Raw genomic sequence first — 27,538 nt, forward strand, 5'->3', positions numbered from 1 at the left:
CACATCCTTTGTGAAGAAACCGAAAAGATCAATGAAAGCAAATTGAATGCACTTAAGTGCTGGCTGACTATTGACAGAATTAAAACCGGTACTCTGCATTCCTCACAGGGCATAATCTCTGTGGCTTTTGCTACTTCTAACACCAGTAAGATGTTATCAAATATTCTGATACCTACCCAAAACCATCACACACACAGTTTTAACATTTTCCACATGTATTGGAGACTTCATGCGTTTAACAACTGGAACTGTTTCTTATTAAGCGAACGTCAAGAATTGAATGCGACATTCTGTTGAACATTCTTCCAGACTATAAATGGTTCATTTTTCCTGTTGTATCCAGCCAGGCTGCCCCTTTTATTCCCAGCAACACAAATTGAGTTTTATCAGCCTGAAAGAATCTTTCTTCTAAATGAAGCCCAGTACTGTAATAACTTGAAAGGCATCTTTAGGCAGCGTAGTAAAAATGTTTGATTTGTAATTGCCTGCTGAACTCTTGCACAGTCTGTTGCCATATGGTACCCTCCCTTCTACTGGCAAACAATCTTTCCTTGTTCATAACTTCTCAGCCTCCCTACCCCCTCCTTTTCTGGAGGGTATGGATAGGAAATCCGAAGGAGGAGTTTCTTGTGCTCTCAGTGTGTTCGCGGTGACATCATAGGTGGGCTGAACGTCTAAGTCGAGTGTGTGTTTGTTTAAAAAAAACTGTCCAAAAGTGATGTATATGGAATCTGGGTCAGCTGTAGCTGGTTAGTGCACTTCTGCATGTGAGAGTAAAACACGGCAGTTTCAAAAAACATTTCTTTCTCTCTTCTGGAATAAAACATACTGGAACATTACTTTTTTCTTTTCTTTTTTTTTTTTTTTTTTTAAAATGATTAGTTAGCTCAGTTATCGTATGGAGAAACCCAATTCCTCAATACAGCTTGGATCTAACAGAGAAATACAAAAGCAGTTTTCAACTCCAACTGCAGATTAACAATCCACAGCATCGGGTAATACAGGAAGAAAAAGCAACTTGGCCTCTGGATTTTCCATCTACCACAGAAGCAAAACAGCTGGAAGATTTTTTTTCTTGGTAAGTTTTAAAGTTATTCTTACTTGCAAGTCTAATTTTGAGCTATTTGCGAATTCTGCATACATCTACCATCCACATACAATTGTGCATAGACCAATCTCTCTCAGCCTGAGAAAAGTTTGACAACTAAAATATAAAACTCACTTTTGTGGCATTTGGTAGACTTTGGAAACTTGGAAAGAATTAAAAAGGACTCTGCACTAGAGCAGAGACTAACTCATTCCAGTTGTAAGGATGAACAAGTTTCAGTTGTTTAGCTGTAAATCTTCTGTAGATTTTGTTATATACAGTTACAGAAAATTACTACTACCAGATTCTTTGCTAAGCATGTAATTTGAGTAGCGTGAACGTATTAATGTGAAATTCTGATCCTACCAAAAAGCAAAAGCCAAAAATCCTAGTGACTTCAGGAAAGCTGGACTTCACCCAACGCCAGAGCATAGACTTAGCATTACTAGAACTAGAAAATGGATACCTCAATAAAACCACTGTAAAAAATCCCAAGTAAATCAATACACATCTGTAAGTAGCAATCACTGTATACCATTTCAACTAAATTTTTATTTATGGCACTTCTGAGCAGTAGAAGCAGTCCAAGTTGTACAACCAACCAAGTAACCCGAGTCATACATTGATTCAGAATATAATCAAGTTTGTAGCACAAACAATGGTGCAGCTGAAAATCCAAAGACATTGCTGCAACAGGCACTATTCCCTTCCTTTAACAATTTGTGGAACGATGGGGAAGCTAATTGTACCTCAGTTGAGCAGCAGTTTGTTTCTAAATAAAGATTCATTTCATGAACATGAACTGCAACATACAAGGCAACACTATATTAAGCAGAAAATAGAGGGGTTTGTTACAGTTGTTCTTTGGGGGGAGGGAGGGGAAGGATGCAGTTGCAAGTCAAGGATTAAAACAAGAAAGCTGTTTACCAACAGAAGACAAAAGTACAGATAAAAAACAAAAAAGAGTTGCTAATACATAATTTTCTACTTTTTGCCTTTCCTCATGCCGACCTGGAAATTAAAATACAGTAAATAATCCAGAACAATGGAAAAGAATTTAAGTTACATATTTGTATTAACAAACTCTCAGAAATGTCTGGCACATTAAGAAACAATGAAGGCGGTGATGCTAAAAGAAGAGAAAGTGTTACAGAAAGCAAACTTAATTAAGGTTTAGTAGCTATGAGAGGAAAAAAAGTCTGAAGCAGTCTTGACAAAAAAGAAAGATGGATCCCTTCCAAGTTCTTAAGCCCTTTTTCTTACTATCCTTTTGTGCTTCTTTACATATTAAAGAGAAAAATCTAAACAACAACAAAAAACCCCATTTGAAGCCCACATTGTGTGCGTTGGATCCCAGTCTCCATTCATTCATGATTAGCCAAGGTTTTGATTTACACTGCTTAGAACAATTCCTAAATCTTTCGCAAATGAAAACAGCTGAGTCAATAATTTAAAAGCAATAAACTGGCTATGTGCAAGGTTTTAACTCTGTCTTTTTTGCTGTCTTCCAACTTTAGAGTTCAAATTATTTTAAACAAATAATGGACTACTAAGAATGATCTGATGTATGATGGAAAAATATGCCATTTAAAATTTTACAGGAATTCACTTCAAAGGGTGGAAATTCTGAATCTTTAAACTTATGCCAGTATATACATAACTTTATCAGGTTTTCATTATTGTTTTACTGGGCTTAGTTTCTTGTTCGTAACATGCCCTATTAGTCTGGTCCTTAAAATTTATACACCAATGAATGAAATAGAACTTCCTACAGCAAACATCGCTAGATGCCTCATGTTTTCAGTATCTGTTTTACATAGAATTTTGGAGCCCCTAAATAACACATTTCCAAACGCAAAATGCACCACTCCATTGTACCTCCCTGTTAAAATGGTGCAAACAAACACAATGGCTGCAAGCAAATGTAAAGGAACCCTCACCAAAAAAAACCTTCACCAAAAAAACTGGAAATGTTATGATATTTTGCTGTGCTTTCAGAATATCTAGTATGACAAGATTTATAAATCTCTTCTGCAGAAAATTTCTAAGAATCTATCATTTTTAGAAGTGACACATTTTCAATGACTACTTCAAAAACCCCTGAAGATTTTCAGATTGCCTTTTCTAAAAGAAATCAGATTCCTGTTAATTTCAGAGAAGTAGAATTCTGCGACTCAATACATCAGGTATCTGACTAACAAAAACTAGGATTATTCTTGGATCCCAGTCAATACTCAAATTGCAAGTAATCCTGTTATTTCTGCAAAGGCAGAGTGACTTACCTTGTTTATATAGGGGAAGGTAACTTACAGAAATACACAGATGCATCAAAAATCCATGTGAACAATTCTCCTGTAAGAGTGTTTTCCTCACAGCAGTATTACTTCTAATGTTATTGACCCAGTTTTAAGCAAAAAAAAAAAAAAACCCACAAAAATCTCCATTTATTCTGAGATAGGAGAACGTAGATGCTTTTATTGATTTTAGCTGCTTAGACAAAGCTTAACAGAAAATGAAGTCTGCATAACATCAATATGTTATTGAGCTTTCAGATTAACTGGTATCATGTTCAGAGGATCTTTATTCTCAGTATTATCATTTACTTTCTCAGAAAAAACCCGTCTGTTTCTCTTCCTGTTTTACACGTTTATACATGGAGGTTTATAAGAGAGGGCACCGTTGGTATTTATCATTTGACCATATTCTTTTAATAAACATTCTGAATGAAGATATGTACTGATACTGCACTTTCCATACAAAGGGAATCCTATATTCAGCTTTACCTGCAGCACTTCCCTTGCATTCAGTCGTAAAAACCTACACTGCCCAGGGAGAAGTAGTCCTCGTCAGCTCTGAAAGAACAGATTCTAATTTGTGTTGTGGGTCTCCAAATTCTACATCCTGCTGAACGTGAGAGTCACAGCAGTACAACAAAGAACAAATAGTTTGCTGTGTAGAAAGTTAAAAAATGCCAAATATACACTAGCTTCCACACTTCCTCATCCCTGCAACTCTAATATTTGTAAGTGATACAACTTTTTTGGGGGTAACACAGCCCATGTTACAGTAGTTTCTCAGTGAAAGTTAAAAATACTAGTTACTGGTTTATTTTGCTCTTTTAAATTGGAATTTTGTTCCTTTAAACACTTTTAAAAGAAACAAATCAAAGACTGATTTTGGAAACAAGTTTTTTTTTTTGCATGGGGATGAGTCTGGAAAAAGAAAGAAACCAGAAGAAAAGGAATGGCATTAAATGTAAAATGGTATTGAAGCCCTACCCACAGCTCTGAGTATTTCTGACAAGATGGTGATGAAGTTTGTGTTGCTATGAATAGTTGCACATTTTCTCCTGCAGAAGCAATAAAACATCAGCATGCCAGAACATACGTAATGCCATTTCTACAGAAATCTGAGACCCAAAACTGGGTGACACAGAAACACGACAGAACCAAGTGAAGTAACAGTCTGTCCTAATTTAAAAAACACGACAGTTCATAAAGAGTTAAATAACGTATTTTAAAGCAATAGCATCTGTAATCACAATCTCCCTCGCTTCTTTTGCAAGGTCTGCATTCAGGTGTTTCAGTAGCCTCACTTACTACAAGCAACACTAGACTTGCAGGAAGGGTTTGATACTGTGGTTCTGTCTAAACTGATCCCCGAGCCCCAACCACTTTCTCTCATACCAGTTATGGTATTACCTAAACATCTGAACCTGGGAATCTGTGACATAATGTGTCTGATTAAAAAAACCCTAAAACTGTTTCTCAACTCTAGTATTTGTCATTTTTAGGTTTTACATATTAGGCTATCATTCTGTGATATTTTGGATAAACAGTTTGTATTTTTTTAAGCTGCTTGCCCAGAACATCAGGAAATTTCTGAAACAGTATTTCCATTTCCTTCTAAGCTGATTAAAACCCCAGGTAAGTATCTTACTCAGAACCTATTCTTGTATAACAAGTTAGGCATTAAGCTGCTCAAATACACCAAGCAACATCATAAGACGTTTAATTTGCTCGACATCAAAATTTCCATAGAAGCATATATGTTCCCTACCAGGTAGATTCTCAGAAGGAACTGATCCATGCTTACCTGAATGTCTCGGTTTAATACAAAACATCTGAATTATTTCAAAGTTCCAGGGCATAATCTTACACAGCTGTTGCATTTGTTTATGCTATATTAGATCATTTAATTCATTTTATGGTCTGACAGCACATACAGACACAGAACTTCTAACTTTAACACATAAGCATAAATGTTCAAAATTAACACATGTAATATTAAAAGACACACGGAAAGCAGACTGCAGCCAGAATACATGGTCAGAAAGTGGGCTGCATTGCAAAATGTTTGGTTTTGAAAGATTCGTTTAAGTTTTAATGTGTTTCAGGGGAAAAATGTGCTGCTGTGGGGAAAACCCCCAGCCATTCATTATTTAAGTAACTGTATAGGGTCTTTAAAAACTACCAAGAACTAAAGTGTTATTCACCTTTTTGGACTATGAAGCAGCTATTATATACTGTGAAAATAGTAAAATACTGGACTTGTACTATGGCTTCATCCTTAACCATATGCCATGAAGTCACTTTCCTGCATCTGCAAGCACTGAACATAAAGTATTGAAAAATAATTTAGGAGATGTGAAGAGGTTTCAAGCTTCAGACAATAATTCAGCTCATCCTTGCCATGTTAGAAACCACACACAGACGTGTTTCCCATGTGTTTACCATGATTCGTGTGAAAATTTAACCTAATGAACTTCCAACTGCACTGTTCAACTGATTAATATTTTAAATGTCCGAAATCACCACAGAAAAATATACACTTAGCTCTGGAGAAAAGTGATACTTTTTCCTATTTTCCTACTTTTTTTTTTTTTTACTTTTTTTTTTTTACTTTTTTTTTACTTTTTTTTTTTTTTAAAAAAACGGAAGTTACACCTTCAGCAGAGAAATATTAACAAAACTTTTAACCAAGTTCTGCTTCTGGAAAAAAAAAATTTACTAGTAGACACCAAAATACTTACTACTACATACTAACAGTGAAACATACGGAAGTAAGTTTTTAAATATAAGGATTCTCAAACTTTTATGTGTTACCTCCATTTATGTAGGGTAAGAAATTATTTTCAGTATATGTTAAAAAGAAAGCGTTTCCTTCCCCTCCCAGAAGCAGGGCTTGCAATACAACTGTCAGCCAAACAAGAAATTGTTTTTTAGGCAACAGTGGAACATCTGATCAGGATTCCTAGATGTAATTCCTGACTCCATGTACAGCATGGCTTGAAGTTTGTAACCACTGCTCTTGGTGAAGCCAAAAAATAAAGACTTGATACATTTACTCTGAGGTAGAGCAGACATCATTTGCAGCAATAATACTAAAGACGGTAACAGAACTGGGAGAAGTGACCTGACACAACAGTCACCTTATCATTTGTAAATGTGAATGTAAAGGAAGCTGCACTGGCCTGCTTCTCCTTCAGGGTGAGTCCTTCAGGATTGCCAAGTGCACTTAAACTTGAACTTGGCAGGAACAGCATGAAAATTACTCACTTTCTCTGGTTTTACTTTATTTCTCTTTGTAACTATACAAAGGCCACTGTACAAGGCCTTGTACAACCACTAATAGTAGTCTGGAAAGGAAAGCCAGATCAACAGCTGAGATAAGAAGGAAGAGTGATCTGCTTCACAGAGCAAAGAAAACATGAAAAATTAGAGTTTTTCCCTGTTTTAAGTGCTACCTTTGTTTATAATCTCAAATATTTAAAAAATAAAGTTAAAAACACCAGCTCTCTCAAAACATTCTTGGATCTTTATCACTGTGTTTTAATTCTTCACACAAAGTTAAAAGAAATACATTATTTTCCCTGAAAGGTGAATGAAACACTTCAGTATGGTATTTCTATTGATAACACACCTGATACTTCAGTGTTATTTGGATAAAAATATTCTCAAAGATACAAAAATACTGCGACAACAATTTTAAATGTTCATCTCAAAAGGCAACTAAGTAGGGACACAAATGCAGAGCAAACAGCGTTACAGGCTTTTCTTACAAATTTAAAGTCACTTGAATATGTAATTTTCAATGTTTAAGACAGCTGTGTCACGCTCATCTCCTGCCTAACACTAACATCCACAAGTAGTGTTTGGCATGTCTATATTTTTCAAATCTACTATATCTGTGCATATATAAATTTGAAAAATGTGTGTGTGTGTATATGAATAGGTATGTATATAGTATTTAACAAACTGTACATCTACATATACATATATAAAGCTAAAAGAGGACTAGAGAGGTTTATATAACCCGAATTCCAGAATTTATATAAATATTTTTGAAATTCTATCAGCCATCACTCTGTCTCCCTATTTCCCTTCCATGAAGATATTCTGCAAGCACTCTGTATGTTCTATAACATGAGTGAGTACAGATCTAAGCAGTCAAATTTATAATGAAAGCAAAACATTGTTTCTGAAACTTTATCCATTGTAACAACTTCTCTACTAAATCCAATACCTAAATTTTAAGGTTTGCTGCTCAAAATAAAAAGCTATTCTTTGAAGCTAATCTACAGCACCTAACTTCAAGTAACAGATTCCAAAGACTTGTCTACATACACGTAAGCATGGCAAACCCATCATTTTAGGTAGTTTAAGCAGTACTGAAGTCTGAGTTATGCCTCTAATTTAATTATTTGATCTTCTATCTGTTCAATAGTCTCTTCTGATACTCATCATACTTACTTCAAAATGAAGATATTTAAATGGACTTTGGGTGTACTGTTGTTCCTGCTGTTGTCTATCGGGCGCTGTACAGAACAATCTACGCCTAATAAAACATCCCAGCGGAGGCACCCTCGTTCAGCAGACGGTGGAGAGGAAGGGAAGAAATGTGGTTACACGTTCTTGGTCCCAGAACAAAAAATCACAGGGCCAATTTGCGTGAATACTAATGGACCAGGTACTGGTAACAGAAAAGACGAAGTCACAAGAATGGACATAGAGAACTTGAAGGATGTCCTGTCCAAGCAAAAGCGGGAGATTGACATTTTGCAATTGGTAGTGGACGTGGATGGAAACATTGTGAATGAAGTAAAATTACTGAGGAAAGAAAGTCGTAACATGAACTCTCGGGTCACCCAACTCTATATGCAACTCCTGCATGAGATAATTCGAAAGCGTGATAACTCACTTGAGCTTTCCCAACTGGAAAACAAAGTCCTTAATGTCACAACAGAAATGTTGAAGATGGCAACAAAATACAAGGAGCTTGAAGTAAAATATGCAGCATTAACTGATCTTGTAAATAATCAGTCTGTGACTATCTCGCTGCTGGAAGAGCAGTGCTTGAGAATCTTCTCGCGACAGGACACCCACGGGTCTCCACCTCTTGTTCAAGTCGTGCCACAGCACATTCCTAACAGCCAGCCATACACTCCCGTTCTTCTGGGAGGTAACGAGATACAGCGAGACCCGGGTTACCCTAGAGACAGAGATGTAAGGCCACCACCTGATCCAGCTACTTCTCCTACAAAGAGTCCTTTCAGAGTGCCACCACTGGCTTTAATTAATGAGGGTGAGTTACCTATCACTATTTATCTAACCTGAGATTTCTCTATTTCAGAGGGAAACTGTCCTGGCTATAGAAACAGAATGAAAAATTTAAAGTATCTGGTACAGCTAGCCCTTGCTCCTGATTCTGATTTTTTCCTCGCCCAGGAAAGCTTTAGTTAGCCAAACAGTCTAATTCTTAAGCTATAGCTGCATAAGATGAATTTGTTGAAATAGTTAATACTCAGAAATTCAATCTGAAGAATTTACACCTTTGGGTCACAAAGTATTGGGGTTTCTGTCTCCAGCTGGGTTTGAGTTCTGGAAATGAAAATTCAATACTTGAATATACTTTCTAGTATTTAAACCTGTTTCTTTGAAGATGCCTACTAGCTACATGTTACAGTAACTGGCAATGGTGAATAAGAGAAGCTAATTCATCTTAAGTAAATGAAGTCATTTTAAGTAGTTGTCCTTTATACTTACACATATACATTTACCAGAAGTTAATCCTGACAGAAGCATTTTACTCCTTCTATTCCGAGCTGCTTTAAAATTAACATCTAAATCCACCAACACAGTCGTGCAATAAGTCTTTAAGTGTTTGGTTGAAATATTCAAGAGAGCAAGGTAAGTTTGAAAGGATAATTGAATCAAGGCTGGATCCAATTAGATGCACTCGGCTTTGAAAATTTAAAATGAGTAACTACATTCCCAGTAATTTGATGTCAGTAGGGGATGGCAAGTTAAACTAATACCGTAAATATTATGAAAATACATTCAGGAGACTGTATTACATCTTCATGGGTTACATTCTTCAGGTCATTAGATAAATTCATTTATCACTAGAAACAAAACTAGTGACAAGAAAATTAACTACCTCTGAGTTGCTCTGAATTTTATCATGATTCTCACTTTATTAAAATTTTGACAGAATTACGATAAAAAAAAAATTAAGGATTCAGAAAAAGTTTTTCCTCAAACATCCATTCAAAGTACTTGCTCTTGGCTTCTGTTAGCTTGCACAGCAAAAAGATTTGGTTGGGGGTTTTTTTTGTGTTTGGGTTGGTTTGGTTTTTTTGCTTTCAAATTGCCTTTAGTCACAGTTGGAAGTTCAACTTGGTTCCTAAGATGAAAACAAACATTTATTTGTGACTGTTCTACAGCATTACAAACAAGTAGCTGCTCATGTAAAGAGCAACTATTTTTATTCAGGGTCTGCAGAAAATTCAGGCACAAGCCCAAGTAAAATGCCAGATGTCATGAGAATTTAAAACGCACATCATGACACAAAGGAAACAGCTAATATAAAAGCATTACATTAATTTCTGGTCAGACAGCAAAAGTATAATTCTAAAAAACAGCGACTTCCTGTTTTCCAGAAAACCCATGCTTCAATGTTTTGTTATAAATGCCTCTTTTTCTCTCTCAATATACGCCTGCTGTACATACAAAATGAAGCAACAGCACTAAATATTTTCCTCTAAATTACCTACCATGGTTTTCACTAACCCTTTTACTCCTAAAAGTTCAGAGTGAATCCATTTTTGCAAGGGAACACAAAGAAATCTTAGGAAATTGATTTTAACATTATTCAACTTCCTTTATTTAATACTAGATTCTTGAGTTTGAAGTTTAAGTGTTTCTTGCAGTGCCTTGGGAAAATGAGGGTTGAGAATTGCTACAGCTGGTAGAGCATCAATTGTAAAAACCAAAACTTCTAAATTGCAACATAATGCCCAGTTACTGTCTCTGATTTTTTAAATTAAGGTAAGCATATTTAACGGTGCACAGAACCAACATTGTCTATGTCATAGAAAAATTAACTTTCCAGTTAAAAGATGATGACTATTTATAACGTATAAAGGTGTCAAAAAAGACCAATGAAAACCAAACCGTCACATGTAGAAATAGGCCCGTCAAAGACTTGGTTATGACAGAATAAACTGGACAAACAAGTAGGAGCTTTCTCCTACTGTATCTGAAGAAGTGGTACCTAACAAATACTTGCACGCATCAGAAGTTCACAGAAGGGTCAATGTGCATCTTAATATTGTGGGAGGTGCGTAAAATTCAAAATATATGGGGAACAGAAGGATGAGATCTTATCTTCTGAGAGTATTTTGTTAATTTGCATAAAAATTCCTCTAAAGGTTGAGGAAGAATAATGTTGTTGTGAATTACAGTCTTCACAATTATCTTAACCCTTGGAATAATAACCAGTGTCCCCAAATTTTACTGCCACTATGTTCCAAAAAGTAACTTCAAGTAGAAAAAGTACTTGAGAATTACACATGTGCAACCCACTCTGCTGCTAATAACTCTCAGTTAACAATGTAACTTTTTTTTTTAATTTATGCCCAATTTTATGTTGGAATTTTCCTCTACTATTGACCTAAAAATCCTCTATATGAAGCTTACACAAGCACAGCTTCTGTATCATCTGCTCAAGATAACATTTGGCATCTTAAAACAGGATTCAGCCATCATTTTATTGAGCTTCCAACTTAAAATATTTAATCACTTTCCTTCTCTACTACATCTGATTTACAATAAAGTATGACCTGTACTAAATCATACGTCTAAAACACAATTTTAGAAGTGAAATATTTAACAGATCATCTCCTCAGAGTATTTCTAACTTATAACTAATTGTCTCAGCAACTTAGTGTACAGAAACTGTTACAAAAGACTAGATACGCACGAGATACTTATTCTTTACACAGCTAACAAAATTTTAAACAGAATAATGATGTTTTCTTCATTACCCAGAGAGCCACCACTCACACCAGCACTGTGGAGAGTCTTACACTGTTTCACAAATCTCAGCATTTCCACTGAACAAGAAATGGATCAGTTTTCATGCGTGAACTTAAAATAATTACATATAACAAAGAATTTACTTCTCAAAAAAGATTCAAGGCTACATACCAAAAGTTATGGGATTTGTTGATTTCCTTACACTAAGAGCAGAAGTCTGTTACTTCTACTACAACATTAACTTATGATAAGCACATAGACAAATCTGAGCATCAGAGCAGACAAGTTGTATCCTGTGACCTTAATGCCAGCTGAATTTCAGAAGTGATCAAAGTGTATTACAGAAACAGACTAGCACAATTCTGTCTGCCTTAAAAAAGCTACTTAAAATCACTCCAAACATCTGCTTGGGTCTCTTATGGAAAAATGAGTCCTCAATTCCTCCTCCAGTAGAAATCACGTGAAATAATACACAGCAGATCTAATTGAGCTATTCTTAATATTCAATTAACATTACAAATAATACTACTTGTCTGTTTACACTTTTTCTAATGCAGTAATTGCTTTACAATAGTACTTCTAAACAACCTCCCTGTTCAGTTATAAGCGCCCAAATTTACTTTAGACAGTTCAAGGAAAGGGAATGAGACCCAACGTAGCCCAGGACAAACTTTGCCATATGCACAATCTACGTGGAAATTTTAATTATGAACAAGAGAAAAAGCACTCGTGTACCAAAGCCACAGTATTTCTTTCCTCAGCTACTACTGCATGCACTGCAAGAATGACAAAATATCATCGCACGCTGACAGTACAGTATGCAGCAGTACTTACGATGGCTCAACGTCTGCAGCATTCTTGGTAGCACTGTCACAGCCAGAAGCTCCAAGTAGTCACCTTCATTAGATACACAAGCTTCTTGCACTTTAATTAATATGAAATGCTTTATGGACTTCTTAATTACACACTCATCCAACTGACAACTACTACTCGAAGATCTAAAAAAAAGAGCAACTTTCAAATTGCTTTTGTCACACAACCTTAATCTGCAATGAAGGTGACTTTCACTCGACTTCTACTTTTGATTAAAGAATAACCTGAACAACTGTCTTTTATGCTTCTTTGCACATTAGCTTCTTCTGTGACTTAGGAGTTTTCTCTGAACTTCCAAGCAATTTGAGAAAATGAGCCTTGTAAAATGAGAGGAAAACTGTAGGTAATTTATTTTCAGATTTACTGAGTACGAGTTTTCAAATACATTTAGGGCATCCAACCACTAACCAGCCATCAGAACATATCCTGCTTTTCATTAGTAAATAACCAGTCTCTCTTTAAATCAACTGAAGTAATGATACATGAACATAAATCCTTTTCTAAAAAGTAGAAAATAAAAATATTACTGAAAATTGAAAGACAAACTAGGCAAAGTTTTCAGAGAAATGTAAGCTGCATGCTTCTTACGGAATAACTAGATGCTCTTCTGTAAGTAGTATTTGCAAAACCACTATTCGCATGGTCTAAAATAGAGCTTTCAAGCAGCACCAGAAACAGCATTTTTGTAGAATCACAGCCCTGAAAACAAGTATGTGAGCCCTTTTAGCTGCTCAAAAGTCCTTCTCCACTGCTTGCATATTTTCTTCATCAGTATCCATCCCCGTGTATCACACCAGGATGACTTTTCACTACCATTACAAAATATTCTTGAACAATGGGCACTGCATAGCCAAGCTTGAATGCTTACAGTATTTCTTTTCAAAAAGGTCCATTCAAAGACTGCCAACAAGCCAAGGAAGCTGGGCATTCCAACAGCGGGATTTATATGATCAAACCTGAAAATAGTAATGAGCCGATGCAACTATGGTGTGAGAACAGCCTGGACCCTGGAGGATGGGCAGTTATTCAGAAGAGGACAGATGGATCTGTCAACTTTTTCAGGAACTGGGACAGTTACAAGGTAAACTATGGAATGCTGAAAATCAGCTGCTTCATTTCAGTGTGGCAGTGACATTATCTATCGCAATAAAGATGGTTGCTAACATTTCCAATGCAATTCTTCATTGCAAATGGGTGTTCTGAATGGTAACACTGAGGAGTTGGAAATAGATAGCGCGTAAGTTAGACAGTGAAATTAATTTTACGAACAAAGATAATTGAAAAGAGTGGTCATCCCTCAGAGGCAAACATATTTCGGTGGGAATGTCCTATTTCACCCAATGCATTACTTAACTTTGTATGAACTAACTTACTGTCTGAAATAGCCTGCATTTGTCATGCACAACACAACAACTGTGGAGACGCATGTTATTCTAGACAGTGACTGGGAAGTAATTTATTACAAAGACTTAACTAAACACATGATTTTTATTAACACGCTAAGAACTACAGTAAGTACTTGAAAAGCTTAATTGTCTCCCTTATGAATAAGCAATCTCAGCCAGTGGAATTATTCATTTAAGCACACTAAGAGATTTGCAGGATCAGGGCCTCAACTTAAAAACATTCCTAATAATGAACTAAAGGAAATAATTTCTACCTTTAAAATCACGTTAGAAACCTGAAGACGTAGGGCTGCTGAAGGGAAACACATTCTTGTGTGTTATTGTGATATTATGCACTAGCAGGCATAATGCCTAGGACGACAAACACATGCTGCTTTGGAGTAATTATGTGCTAGACAGGAAATTTGAAAACCCTTTTGGTTGGGTTTTTAAAATAATAATAATGTGCTGACTTCATACATATAGGACAGAGTTTTTCCCTATGATGCTGTGCTCACTTTGAATGGATCTACAATTGCCACGTGCATTGTATCTGAAGAGAGAACTGAGCCACATTTAACTCAATCAGTAATCTAAAAATAATATCATATATACAAAGGAAATGACAAAAGATTACTATGAGGATTTTCACTTTTTGCATTCTTGGAATTTAATGATTCAAATGTTAATCATTCCTTAGTAGCAGTTATTCAAAGTCTTTACTTCTCAGAAGCATAGGTGGTTGGTGGTGGTTTTGTTTTTGTTTTTTTTTTTTTAATATTATAAGGCAGTTATGGAGTGCCTTATAAATTAACCATAAACATTTTGAACATAATGCAAATAAAGTGTAGAAGAGTGTGTAACTGGTGTCTGATAATGGCTCAAGCTTGGGCAAATGTGCCCCCAATAGATTCCTCATTAAATTGCAGTGGCTGAAGATGGTATTCCTACTACCTAACTTAAAGTACCTGAAGGTGCGCCTCTGTGACTGGCTTTGAAGTATTGACAACAGAGATGTCTCCCATGCTCACATTTCTACTTCTTTCCCGATCTCTGTGTGGCTGCACAGCTACAATGTTGACACAAGGGAAGTATTGCAAATGTGGCTATGAGCCAGCAGAAAAGCATTGCTACCATTTTTGGCAGCAGCATGATGCTAGATCAACTTAAGCCACTTGTGAAACTGCAGCTTGAGTTAGGAGCCTAGACTGTTTATCTACTGGAGAGAAACTTCCCCAGAAAGTGATTCCAAGCAGGAAATCAACTGTAGGTCCTCCATAATCAACGGCCTGAGAAGGAGGGTAGGAAGACCTCAGAAACTAGGAAGCGTAAGATAGCTACAGTGGGTGACGTACCTACCTTAGCTGCAACACCAAACATTAACAACTCTGGGTTACTCAGGGACAGGCGACAGCAGATATGAAATATCACCTCACAACTACCTTACTGGCAGTTTGTGATTTGAAAGGGAAGACATTTCTATATTTCGCTTCTAATAAATCTAGGAAAGAGCACTGATGAACTGTGTGATTAAATTTACAGTAAAAACCAACACTAGTTGCATTAAAAAGGCAACAAGAAGTTATTTACCTTGAACACTGAGACGGTTGATCCATAAATACCTTTTCCAACCTGGAAATATACCCCCTTAAATTTCATTATTCATACATTCTTACAGATCCCCTTAGCTTTGTCAAGAAATATATTGTTTCAGTTTCCCTATTCTCTCTCCCTTTATCTTAAAAAGAAGAGAGACAGAAAACAGGTAGTTTTGCCACCTTTACTGATCCTGGTAATACCTCATACGGAGAGCAGTCCAACTGACTAAATGGCCAAGTGCGGCAAAATAAAGCATTTAAATGCATGGGTTGAGCAGTCATTCAGAAGCTTAAAGGCCTTCGGTACCCAGGTTCCACTGGTTTACAATATTCCTGCCGATGAGCGTTTTGACAAACAAGAAAAACTAAGCTAACATCACCTTCTGATCTTCTTTTGTACAGAAAGGATTTGGAAACATTGATGGAGAGTACTGGCTGGGACTAGAAAATATTTACATGCTTACCAATCAGGATAATTACAGACTATTGATTGAGTTAGAGGACTGGAGCAATAAGAAAGTCTATGCAGAATACAGCAGTTTCCGCCTGGAGCCCGAAAGCGAGTTCTACAGGCTACGCTTAGGAACATACCAAGGAAACGCAGGCGATTCCATGATATGGCACAACGGAAAGCAATTTACAACACTGGACAGAGACAGGGATATGTATTCAGGTAAGGAAGCAAGTATGTATGTGAAAAGTGAATACAGTAGATTCCAATAGTGATACCACCTTTAAAAAAGAATATAGTACAAAAAAAGTATGTAAATTCTGATAAAACAACTCTATTGAAAGATGATTCAAATAAATAATGATAAAAATCACGTTGACAGGGCCCCCTTCAAGCCCCTGCACCATTCAGAAATTCAAATTCTACTACCCTCATTGCAGGCACACTTGAACAAGCTTTATTTTTAGCTCAATGACATCCTTACCGACTTGCATGTGATGCTCTGCAGTCAGAATACCTGTCCAGGTGATCTCTGAGAGTAGTGCTGTGGCCACATAACAATAACCACCATGAACTAAAGCCTCTGAACAGCATGAAAGGAACTGCAATTGTGCACAGGCTTAGTTATGTACCAGTACGTGAGAAACGGGCAGATCACTTTGTTTCGTTCTCCTTAAAGGATGCTTTTTTGTTCATCTCCATGCTCTTCCTCAAGCTTTCCCCTTAAAGCTTAGCAGTAAAAGAAAGGTTGGGGAGTGTAATACTTCAACTGCTTTTTCTCAGCTGTCAATAACCATAAAGCTGGACAAACCTTGTAAACTTTTAAACAAGCCTGTAACAGTAAATACGCAAGTTACAAGCAACTCTTTGTGAAACTGTGGCCCTGCGTGCTGCTTGGGACTGTATCAACTCACATTGCTTCCACTGAAGTATTTCTCAACACTACATAATCCAAGTTCCTTGAATGTTAGCTCATGGGCAAGCACTGCTGGTAGTCTGAGAAGAGTTGATCTCCTCAGTTTTCAGCTGTCACGTTAAATACCGTGTTAATCATCACCCCTCCAGGCAATGGCTGCTGTTAACAACAGAACTTACAATTTAGGTAGAAGCAGCAATTGATATGACCACAACAGGCTACGAAGTACTTCTAAGTTCCCTCTAAGAATAAGCCAGAATATGAAAGCATTTGCTCATCTCCATTTCTCCTCTTTAATGTTGAAGTTCACCTAGTTCTTTCTGTTCCACAGGAAACTGTGCTCACTTTCACAAAGGCGGCTGGTGGTACAACGCGTGTGCCCATTCTAACCTTAACGGGGTGTGGTACAGAGGAGGCCACTACAGGAGCAAGTATCAGGATGGAATATTTTGGGCTGAGTACCGGGGAGGTTCCTACTCCTTGAAAGCCGTTCAAATGATGATCAGACCTATAGACTGAGGAGGAAATCCCACAGTGCTCAAGTGATCACGTATAAACTTCTCAGCGCTTGAGTTCCAGAAAAATAAAGTATTACTTTTTAATCATTATTTTGCACAATCTGCCCCTGCAAAAAGCAGGTCTACAGTTTTCCTGTCTTTTTTTTTCCCTGTTGTGTTCTCCCCCCCTTTCTTAAGAAACCTTTTCTACTGTGACAGACGGTGTTTTTTTAAACACACATTCACAAAAGCAGATGTTTGTGCTTGCAAAGCATATTTATCTCTGTTCAAGTCCAACATACTTTATGTAAACAGTCATTAAAGCTGGTAAAAAATTCCAGACATATGACAAGATATAAGCTTTTTCACTTAAAAAGCTTATGCTTTTTCAGGTTAGCTCAACCCTTAAATGTAAATATGTGAAATGACATTGTCTTGCTTTAATGTGAAAATTGATTCGTTATTTAACAATTTATTTAAAAATGTTGGTATTACTTTCAATGAAAATCTGACTTCACATTACTGTTTAAGATTTACTCCAAGAAGCTACATAAAAATTGAAGACGTTCTAGCTTTGTCAGCAAAGAAAGATTTTTGCAACAAATAATTATTTCAAAATGAAGTGGTGAATTAAACTTAAAATATAAAATTTCTTAGTGGTGTAGAGAATTCCTTAAGATCTGCATATCCTACCTTCTGTAAAACACTTAGGCAAAATGTTCCTAACGTAAGAAAAATAATTGTATGAAATGATTGATAAACTCGAGACAACCAAATTGCTCAGTACTTTTTTTTTTTTACTTTCTACCTCCATATTCAAACACCCTAATTAAACAAAAATATTTCTTGATACTTTGAACTTAAATGACAAAATGAAAAGTCCTGATATTACAATCATGACTTGACACTTGGAGACCCCTCCCCTGCTCCAATTAGGAGTGATGAGGTGTGAACAAGTGTTCACACGTACTAATTTAGAGAAGGACCGAGTCTCTGAATATTTTAAGTTTTCCTCCAACACAGCTTTCTGCTGACATAGCAAACCCAAGATCAGAAATCAGCTCTGAGTGTATTCTCCCTGCCACCCCCAACTTGGACTGCTCTTATGACACACACATTTCCCTTCCCCTACATGTATACAATTCTGATATTGTCTATATTAAATTTTTTACCTTCTGGATATCTGACTTCCACTGGAATTAATACGTAATTTAAGAAATTAATTAGAAAATACTTTTCCAACTTTTAACAAATGCCATAAAACATACTGCATCAAGACAAAATCCTTCCAAAATTGGAAACAACAAAATATTCACTTTAGGTACCAGAGTCTCCAAAACGAAAACTTTCTTCCCTAGTATATAAAATTATTTAATAGTTGTACTTAGCCACACAGGTTGCCTAATTTAATTTGATATTACACAAAAACTGAATATGCTGTTCTGAATTGTAACCAATGTATTTGTTTGGCACCTCATATGTCCCTTCAGGATTTTAAGAACTTTGCCCCTATTTAACATAAGAAACCCTAATAGCTAAAAGAATAATCTAATATTATTTTTATGTTAAATTAGTCGATACCAATTGCTCTGCAAAACCTCATTTGTAGTTCAGAGGAGAGAAAATAGCATTCTGCTTTCAAAACACATTTGCTGGAGTAAATAAAGCTTCATTGATAATATATGGCTGCAAGGGTTGTAGTGAAATCTTTCGTCAGAGATCAAAGCCAACAAGTTTCAACAATATTTAATTGGGGTTGGTGGCAGGGATGGGTGAGTGGGTGGGGAATCAGTCCCAGCATATTCCATTCCCAAATTCCAAGAATTTTAACTGACACAAATGTTTAAGATTACAATTCTGAAATTGTTCTTCATATAAGGAATATGTGTTTGTTACAAATATCGTACAGACCTCATTGATTGAGTGTTCTATAACACGCTTTTTAATTGCAAATGCTTAAAATTCAGACTATCTATAGTCCAATCTTTTTTTCTGTGGTAGCTGGATAGAAGAGCAGTTCAGGTAAATTTAAAAGCTGGAAATATCCTCCAAAACATTTCTTTAATGAACACTTCTGACAGCTTTAGTTCATTCAACCAACAGATTTCCTCTCCTTGGAAGAGATCTTATTTTACCACAAGAATCTCTTTGCCTGCTACAATAAGTGTGTTTGTTTATTCAGTGCAGTCAGTGAAAGGTGTATTTTGCAGAAACCCCCAAGTAAAACTAGCTTGCACTCAGCATATAAATTAAATCTTATATATTAGACATCAAAAAGTGAGTCTCCCCCAATTTAAAGCTGCAGGATGGCATTAACTAAACATTATTACAAAATATACCCAGAAAGCTCAGACTGCACAAATGCTGTGCTCTGAAAGGAAAGACTTAAAATTAAGTAGCCTATTTAAGATTACAAGGAGGGAAAGCATAGCATCTCTTTTTCAGGTTGGTTCATAATAATTTCATATCATAATAATGGTTCATACAATAATTTACTACTTTCAAATGCTTGTAACTCTTATCAGTTCTTAGCTTTTGGGTTTCATTTTCTAAGCAGGGTAAATGACTTTAGAAGTTCAGTGTTTTCTCTCACACTTTTTTAGAAAAGTTTTTCAAAAGAGGCTGTAGCATCCCTCAAGCTTATTGCACTGGACATTTAGAAGCAGTCTGTCTGTGAAGGATATAGCTTTCACCACTCCTGTACTATCAGTCCAAATTTAACCAAGCAGACCTTGAAAAAGTTTAACCTGTACTAAACCTGAAACACGGTTTTCACATAGATTTCCAAAGTCTATTGCAAGCATTATCACTGAAGCAGCTGAATATTCATCAGATGAATACTTCAATAATCTGTTCCAGCTTTTCTGTTTCTGGATATAATTCCTGAAAGACAGCTATAAGAAAATATTTCACAAGGTAGTACTGCTTAGTTAAATAAAAATCTTACTTCTCAAGATATGGCTCAATTGTTTCATTGTGCAATCTCGAATTAATCAGAACTCCATGATAAGACTCCCTTTGAGAATGGGTTTTTATTCTAAGGCGAATTATAACATCAGATATACAGCTCCCATTTGTTTTGGCTACTTTAGTTGGCCAGGTGATGCAACAGTGATGACATATCCCGCGTCGCATAATGAGGACTTAATGCTGAACATTTTTATTCGTGTTGCACGGCTCTTAGCACTCACATTTAAGTTAGTGAGGCCACACTGACGCTGCACTGCTCTCACTTGCATTTCTAGAACTCTGGAATCGCACCACACTTACCGCTGCAAGGAAGTGAAAAATACTTTTATTTTTTCCCCCTAGTTAAATGCGGAAGGACACCTTTATCTTGTCCACAGTCAGTGAGCTGTGCTAATAAGAAAACAATCTATACTTCTGCGGCTCCATTCCCATTGCAAAGACTACACAAAAAAAACATTTAAGCTTTACCTTGTAATGCTAAGACGGTCATGAAAAAAACTCCACATGCACATTCGATATTTGGTTGCATAAGGGTAAACCTAGTAACCTCTGAAGGGTAAAACATCCATCCTTGAAATAGCAGCTGAAATTCCTTTATAAGCTCACGTTCCCTTCAACCTTTCAAACAGGGTCCTTCATGACCAGTGCCAATATTTCTCCAGAGGGCATTTGCGATGGCAAATGTAACTGTGTGGCAGGCTTGATTCTCTGCACTCTTTTAAAGAGCATTTTAGGGGAGCACGGCAACTGCAGGATCTTTGCACCAACAGTAAAGAGAGCCCCACCTCAACCTCCTTTTTCCGTGAGAGCAAGTGGACCTTATGGCTAATGCCCCTCCCTGGTACATGCCATGATCACAATTTCAAACAGCAGACTTTTAGGTAGACTTTTGTACACATTTTAAACCAGGAGAAGCACTATTCCCGTACGTGATTTTATACCAGAAGTAACAGCAGAAAGAGATCCTTTCAGGAATTATAACCTATAGCTGGTAAGCTTAAAACAGTAAGTAAAACAAGCAACTCAAGTTATTTCTGTTCCATACGACTCTTACATTAGTAAAAATGCCACGGGAAGGAAATTTTAGAAATAATACCCCTGCAAATCTACTCAGGTCTTACTGGAGATTAAAGCTTTGATCAAATGAGAAAAATGGGACACAACAGCCAATCTTCCAAGATTGATCCAGCTTTAAGATGACTGTAGTTTCAAGGCAATTTTGTTTTTTGCCATATATTTAAGCCTTACAAAATTAATTTTAGAGGGAGCGCACCAGTGGGCATTTGCTATTCCTTTGGAGAATTAAAAAAGGCTTGAGGACATTCTTCATGTCATTAGTAAGAATTGATATTGTATGAAATCTGGTCAAAACCACATTCTTTAATTACAGCAGGTCACAGCAAAGAGCATTTGTTTCTTTCTAAGCAGAAAATAAACATACATTTCACTTCAACAAACTATCAAGTCAAGCCCAAAGCTTATTCTAAGGCAAAAATTAGACAAGAGGTTGCTAATGTATTGAGGAAAACATCTGCAACTGAACAAAACTTAAAACATTGTTTTCCAACATTTCACCTTTTTTTTTTTTTAAGTATACACTTGCACATAGTAAGGCAGTATTTTTAAAGTGTCAGACAAATACACCAAGGCATAAAGATTTCTCTGTACAGCATTAAGTATTAGAAAACCATAATGGCAGGGGTCAGAGTATCATGAGATTTTAAAAAAATCTGACAGCAGGTTGGCTTGGGACTTGTATGATCAGCAAGAAAACAATTTGAGCCCAGCTTCATGTTTCATAAATCATGGCATATAGCTAAAAAGCATCTGGAAAGCTAGAAACTGCATTTCAGAACCATATACAGTGCGTATATACTATATGTGTATACATGATGGGAAAGCTACAAAATGACATATTTAATCACATTATATTATGCTTGGCTGCTTCTTTGACCCTTTTAATTCAGGTCTAGTTTTAACAGCTATGTCAATAAACAGGGTAGCATGTGATAGCACGCCACACAGGCAATTTTCACACCTGCACTTCAGACAAAATACACTCATATTGATTCTTCCATTCTAGACACAAACAATTACCAACATCTGAATATTTGAAAATACAGGAATAACAGCTGTTAAGGTGATGTTGGAATTGATGGATGTTTCTGGGAGGGATGTAACAGGGAAGTAAAAAATGAAGCCGAATGAGGAACTCTATAGGACTACTTGTCATTAAAATTACTATTGGTTCTCCACAGCAAAGTATTTTTTTCTGTTTAAAGCATGTACAATTCAACCAATTTTGCAAAACCTGAATATATGCATTGTAGAGGCATCATTTAGATTCTATCATCAATGATGGTGTTGTCACTCATATCAAGCTATGAAACAACTGAAATAATATTGTGACAGACACATAGATCACAGCATAAAGACGACTGTCAAGTTATTAAACTTGAAAAAATTAATAGCCCAACTGAGTAAAGGCAGTATCAAACTTCAGGAACAAAGAGATTACAGTTTAATAAGCCTTAGTGACCACAGGAGGTCATCTTGAATTTAGGTGCAAAAGCAACTCGTATCTGCAGAAATACCAACTATTTTTTCTCGAAAAGGAAAAAATTGGGTAAACATTTCCGTAATTTCATGCAACTACCAACATCTTATGATATCAAAGAAAAGCTACATTAAAAAAAAAGCACACTGATCACTTTAAACAAATAAAACCAAGACATTAAGTAATTAGCTTGGCAACAAAACCAATACATATTAAACACATTTACCTAATCTTCAGATACACAGGAGTACTATTTACTCATAATTATTCTATAAAGCTGAGTCAGTCATAACAACCCCGTTTCTCTTGTCACCTTAATATAACTCAATGCAGATAGCATTCAGCTATCTCCAGATTTTAGCATGTTCCAAACCCTAAGATCTACATTTATTTATCTCAGAGGTTGGTGATTTACAGCTTCTCATGAATTAAAAGCCATCATTACTATAACGGTCAGGTATTTAGCTCTAAGAGTGCTAGCAGGCATAACAGTTTAAGTACTTCTCCAGAAGTCAATCAGTGTACCTATACAACATATGGGAAAATAATTTCCTAGAAAACTAATACTGTATGTAAAACCTGAAGTGTTTGTGAGGTTTAATAAATATTTTCTTTCTGTAGCTAGTGAAGTTATTTCTTGCCATATACAGAATATCCAGAATCAACTAGTGGTTATAGATTCTTTATTGAAGTATTGAAATAATTTCATGAATGCTTAATAAATGGTGTTTAGTTTGTGTAACTACTGGAGAAGCATGTTTGTCATTAGTGTTTCCCACTAGAAATACTTCTGCTTACCTAAATAGGGAATACAAGGAGTCATCTTCAAGCTGCTGATATAGTCTCTAAGCCTTTTGTAATTATCTTCTTTACTCATAACATACTCCAGCTTTTCAAAGGTGGCTTTATCCTTCCGACTCAATAACTAGAAAAAAAAAAAAGAAGCCAAAAACAGATGAGCATTAAGTTTGATCATTACGATTTCTCTTTCACCCTTAAAAGCATGGATTTACACCCCCTACGCCCCCATTTTTGTTGTTGTTTTTTTGTTTTCAAATACAACTGCTTCAAAATTACAGCATTTACTCCTTAAGGATGAGTACTTGGAGAGTTTACAAAGAAAAGTAGCTATTTTGGCTGTTAAATAAACTATCCTTTTAAAAAATTAGCCAGGTATAAGCTTTGGTGTCCTGGAGGATCCTTCTGAAATAATACAAGTTTTCAAAAGACTAATCTAGCTAAAACACATGACACTTTCACATGCTGTCCGCTCCTACAGTATTTCAAAACAGTACTTTATTCACTCTAATTATCCATAAGTTAACATTTTATACTAAACCAGCTTCACAAAAACCCAAATTCCAAAAGTCGTTCTTATTCTTGAATTGAGAGCTATCTCAACAAATTATTTTCCAAAGAGTAAGACAATACCATTAAGATCTGATAAATATCTTTAACTAAACTACAATTTTAAAAACAACGAATGCAGATATACATATATCCACATACTTGAAGGTCTGGAAAAGAGTAAGGATTTAATCCATTTTTCTCTACAGAAGGCATTATGAACTTGGATACAGGCTATGTATCCTGTTCTGCCAACTAGCAATTTTACTGGCTCTTAATATTACAGGAATGTCCACTTCAAATACAAAACTTAAAAGTCATGGATCTCCTTCATTGTCCACTCCCCCTCCTTCCCCCCCCCCCCCCCCCCCCGCCCCTTTCCTTTGACAGAATTAACAGCAAGGATCTCTTTGTAAGATTGGGAAAGTAAGTTAAGATACTTTTAAAACATCTAGCTGAACTACTGCTGCAAAACCACATTAAAAGCTTAATTTCAATTCAGAGCCAGAATTTAAAGAAGGGTATAAGATGTTCCCACTGAACATTCTGGCAGAAGGCTCAGTGTTCTAGTCCCAGTCACAATTTTTCCCCTATAAGATACCCAATAGTGGAAAAATTACAAGGGTCAGATCGCTAAATTTTTATGCGTATTCCCTTTTCTCTTTCGGTTAAAGATCAATCTATGTGAACATGATAGAAGTGAAATATCCCTTCTGTAAAGCTGTAAATAACTGCCCTTTTTACCTACATTTCCTATATCTTAGGTCTTCATTAGGATAGCTAACACACCACCAAACTGAACACTGGCTTTCAGAAGAAAGTCACTTCTAAGAAGTGAATTGTTTCCCAAGACATACTGATCTATGACATTCCAGCAATTAATTTACATCTTTAGCTTTGGTTCCAATATTCAGATGAACAACATCCCATGTTCATTAAAACTGCAGACATCTGCCAGTTCCAGGACAAGGAAACAGTAGACAGGCATGACTTCTTTCCAACCACCGGAACATGGCATTTATCTTTTGAAGTTTATCTCCTCAAAGATGGTTCCAGTTTAATCAGCCTAGATTAGCTTGCCTTTAGTAATACCCTAAAATATTCTGCTGCCATTTGGAGTCTGGAAGGCTTTTGTAGTTTTTGCAGACGGGAAGGTAAGACAAGACTAACAGATATAATAATGGCCTAAATTCAGACTTGAATGCAATTAATTGTATTTTCCTCAAAACGTGCCGATTTGCACAATCTTGTCCAAGTCTGATATATCATTTCAGGCTCTTTGAATAATCTATAAACAAGTTGATCCTGCATGACTTGCCCTTGTGCTCACAGTGCAATTATGTAGAAAAGTACAGAGAACCTGACAATATTAAAAGTGTTTCTGTGAGGGCAAGTAAGGACCCAGCTGTTATTTCTTCAGCTGTGGGGCTGCTTCTTTTTCTAAGTAATTTTTATTCCTCTGTCTCTTAGGCTCAAATGATGCAAAGAACAGTAAAGAGATGTATACATGCAGAGACAACAAAAGCTAAGGCTGATAGTTTACAGTAGCAGGGAGGGATTCGGAGCCTTCCAGACTGCTCTTTGCTTTCTAATTACAGTGTGCCAGGACTGAAGACAAACTTTTTGAAATGCAGGAAAGGAGAGATGAAGTTTCAGGGTGCTGGCAGAGTGGGGCAGGATTCACTCACCTAACTTCAGAAACCTCATGATTATTTGCTTACATTGCCCGAGTCCTAGCTGGTCATCTAGACTTCCTTTACATTAAATGGAGAGAAGTAGAATATTCTATTCTCTGCTCTTTCTTGGAAAGGTTCATAATTCTTTTCAAGTTTTGAACAGGGCAAATCACACATTAGAAGCATTTATTATTCTCCAGAGTTCAGAGGGTGTGCAGGCAATGAGTGAGACAAATTTCAGACATATTCAGACATACCGTCAGAAGACATGAATTTCATCTTTTTTAGGAACATTAGATTACCAAGCAAATATTTAATGGCTCCTTTCAACTCTAGATTCGAACCATATAAGGTGACTTCTTTTTTTTAAGGGAGCGAATACACTTGCGGTTATTTTCCTGACTTTGTAAGTCAGGTTGATTACAGGTTGCTACAAACTATCTCAGAAATGGAGAAGAAATCCCTCCTTACTAAAGGTTTTGGAAGGTTACTGTATAACTTACTCAAATGACTTGGTTACTCAAATAATGGCTTGGTGTGCCTTTTCACATGTCTTTTCTTGCTTTTAAGATACAGAAAGCCAAAGGCTTAGAATTACTTCAAGAATTTATAAACTGAACTTCCAAGAGGAAGACATCTGAATCTGTTTGCAGTGCACATTGCTAGGAGCTATCCTGCAACTTGAATTTGCAAATGCTTATATAAGATGATGAAAAGCATAGAGTTGCTTGGGATTGTATGAGCAATTAAACATCTGCAGAAATGTGGGAGAAGTTACCCGGCATTCCAGAGGCTGGAAGGGGAGCAAACTTTAAAAACTGATACATATGCCAACAGCACATAATAACCGTCATAAGTGCAAAACAGGACTTCTGGCTGACCAAGTGGGAAAAGAAACTGGGAATTCCCAGTTCTGAATGGCATAATTATGGTAGTAACTAATATGGTTATATTAACATATTGTTATAGTTGACATTTGTTTTGAGTCATGCACAAAAAAAAAATCAATTTAGCATCACAATTATAAACTGTTGAGCGTCAATTCATCGACATGACAAAACCAGACAAACAACAGCTCTCCTCCAGATCATTTTGAAGTGTTGACTTCATTAAGATTTCCTTCTTCATTAAGATTTCCTTAGAGATTTTTGGTATTTTGAAACAATGTCTTACTTAATTGCGCATTTGCAAAATATGTAGAGAATTCTAGATGAGTATCTCAGCAGCAATGACTTATATTTGATTTTGGTAACATTTATCAACTGAACAACATTATCATCATTCAGTTATCAGACAAAGTAACACTTTTTGTAACACGCGAGGATGTGTTGACATGTCTTCAGTGAAAGTTTTTAGCTCTTTTTAATGACCTATTTATATGGATCCCACACACAGGAGTATTTCAGTCACCTGATTATTTCTATCACACTTCAAAATGTGTGTTCATCTGTTTATACAGCTAGATAACTACACAATATATGGCTGAATGAAGTACAGTATTTTCTCAGCTCTGAGGTATCAATGCGCAAAAGTCATTCCTAATGTTCTTCTAATCGAGGATACAACTACACAAAAATAATACTAATTCCAGTCAACAAACAGATGTCAAATAAAAACATTTCCAAAGAAAGCCATTCTTTCATAACTGTACAAAAGCAGACCTACAAATATACTGCGTAATGCAATTGTTATAACTATGAAAATAAATCTGAAAACTCTGAGGAAAATTGCTAGATTTAGTTATCAGTCAGAGAAAATACAAATCTCTTTATGGAAACGGAATCAAGAGTTTCTGGACATCTGCTCTCCATAGCAAAAAAAATTCCAACAGCATAAACCCCTAAACGATTGAAGCATGACCC

The 27,538-nt window shown here is 36.2% G+C and overlaps 2 protein-coding genes across 8 annotated transcripts in view; one reads left to right on the top strand and one right to left on the bottom strand.

Moving 5' to 3' along the window:
• The window catches only part of RALGPS2 (Ral GEF with PH domain and SH3 binding motif 2), a 128,903-nt gene that overhangs the window by 37,573 nt on the left and 63,792 nt on the right, over nucleotides 1–27,538 (bottom strand). For all 7 annotated transcript variants that reach the window (XM_075156866.1, XM_075156867.1, XM_075156868.1 and 4 more), the window contains one exon: nucleotides 23,452–23,578. In XM_075156866.1, the coding sequence (XP_075012967.1) occupies nucleotides 23,452–23,578 (127 nt within the window). The remainder of the gene's footprint in view (nucleotides 1–23,451; nucleotides 23,579–27,538) is intronic.
• On the top strand, nucleotides 708–20,080 carry ANGPTL1 (angiopoietin like 1). The gene is made up of 5 exons (XM_075156872.1): nucleotides 708–1,078; nucleotides 7,814–8,671; nucleotides 13,167–13,360; nucleotides 15,665–15,935; nucleotides 16,961–20,080. Exons 2-5 carry the CDS (start codon nucleotides 7,846–7,848, stop codon nucleotides 17,146–17,148), a joined length of 1,479 nt encoding a protein of 492 aa, XP_075012973.1. The 5' UTR covers nucleotides 708–1,078; nucleotides 7,814–7,845; the 3' UTR covers nucleotides 17,149–20,080.

This window comes from Calonectris borealis, chromosome 8 (genome assembly GCF_964195595.1).
Source record: "Calonectris borealis chromosome 8, bCalBor7.hap1.2, whole genome shotgun sequence".
Lineage (NCBI taxonomy): Eukaryota > Metazoa > Chordata > Aves > Procellariiformes > Procellariidae > Calonectris > Calonectris borealis.

What these genes read in the sequence shown, in the direction of transcription:
- ANGPTL1 (XM_075156872.1), top strand. Translation starts at nt 7,846, where the DNA reads ATGAAGATATTTAAATGGACTTTGGGTGTACTGTTGTTCCTGCTGTTG. An exon ending in ACTGGCTTTAATTAATGAGG is followed by an intron (nt 8,672 to 13,166) that starts GTGAGTTACCTA and finishes CTTTTCAAAAAG; the next exon opens with GTCCATTCAAAGACTGCCAA. An exon ending in GGAACTGGGACAGTTACAAG is followed by an intron (nt 13,361 to 15,664) that starts GTAAACTATGGA and finishes TCTTTTGTACAG; the next exon opens with AAAGGATTTGGAAACATTGA.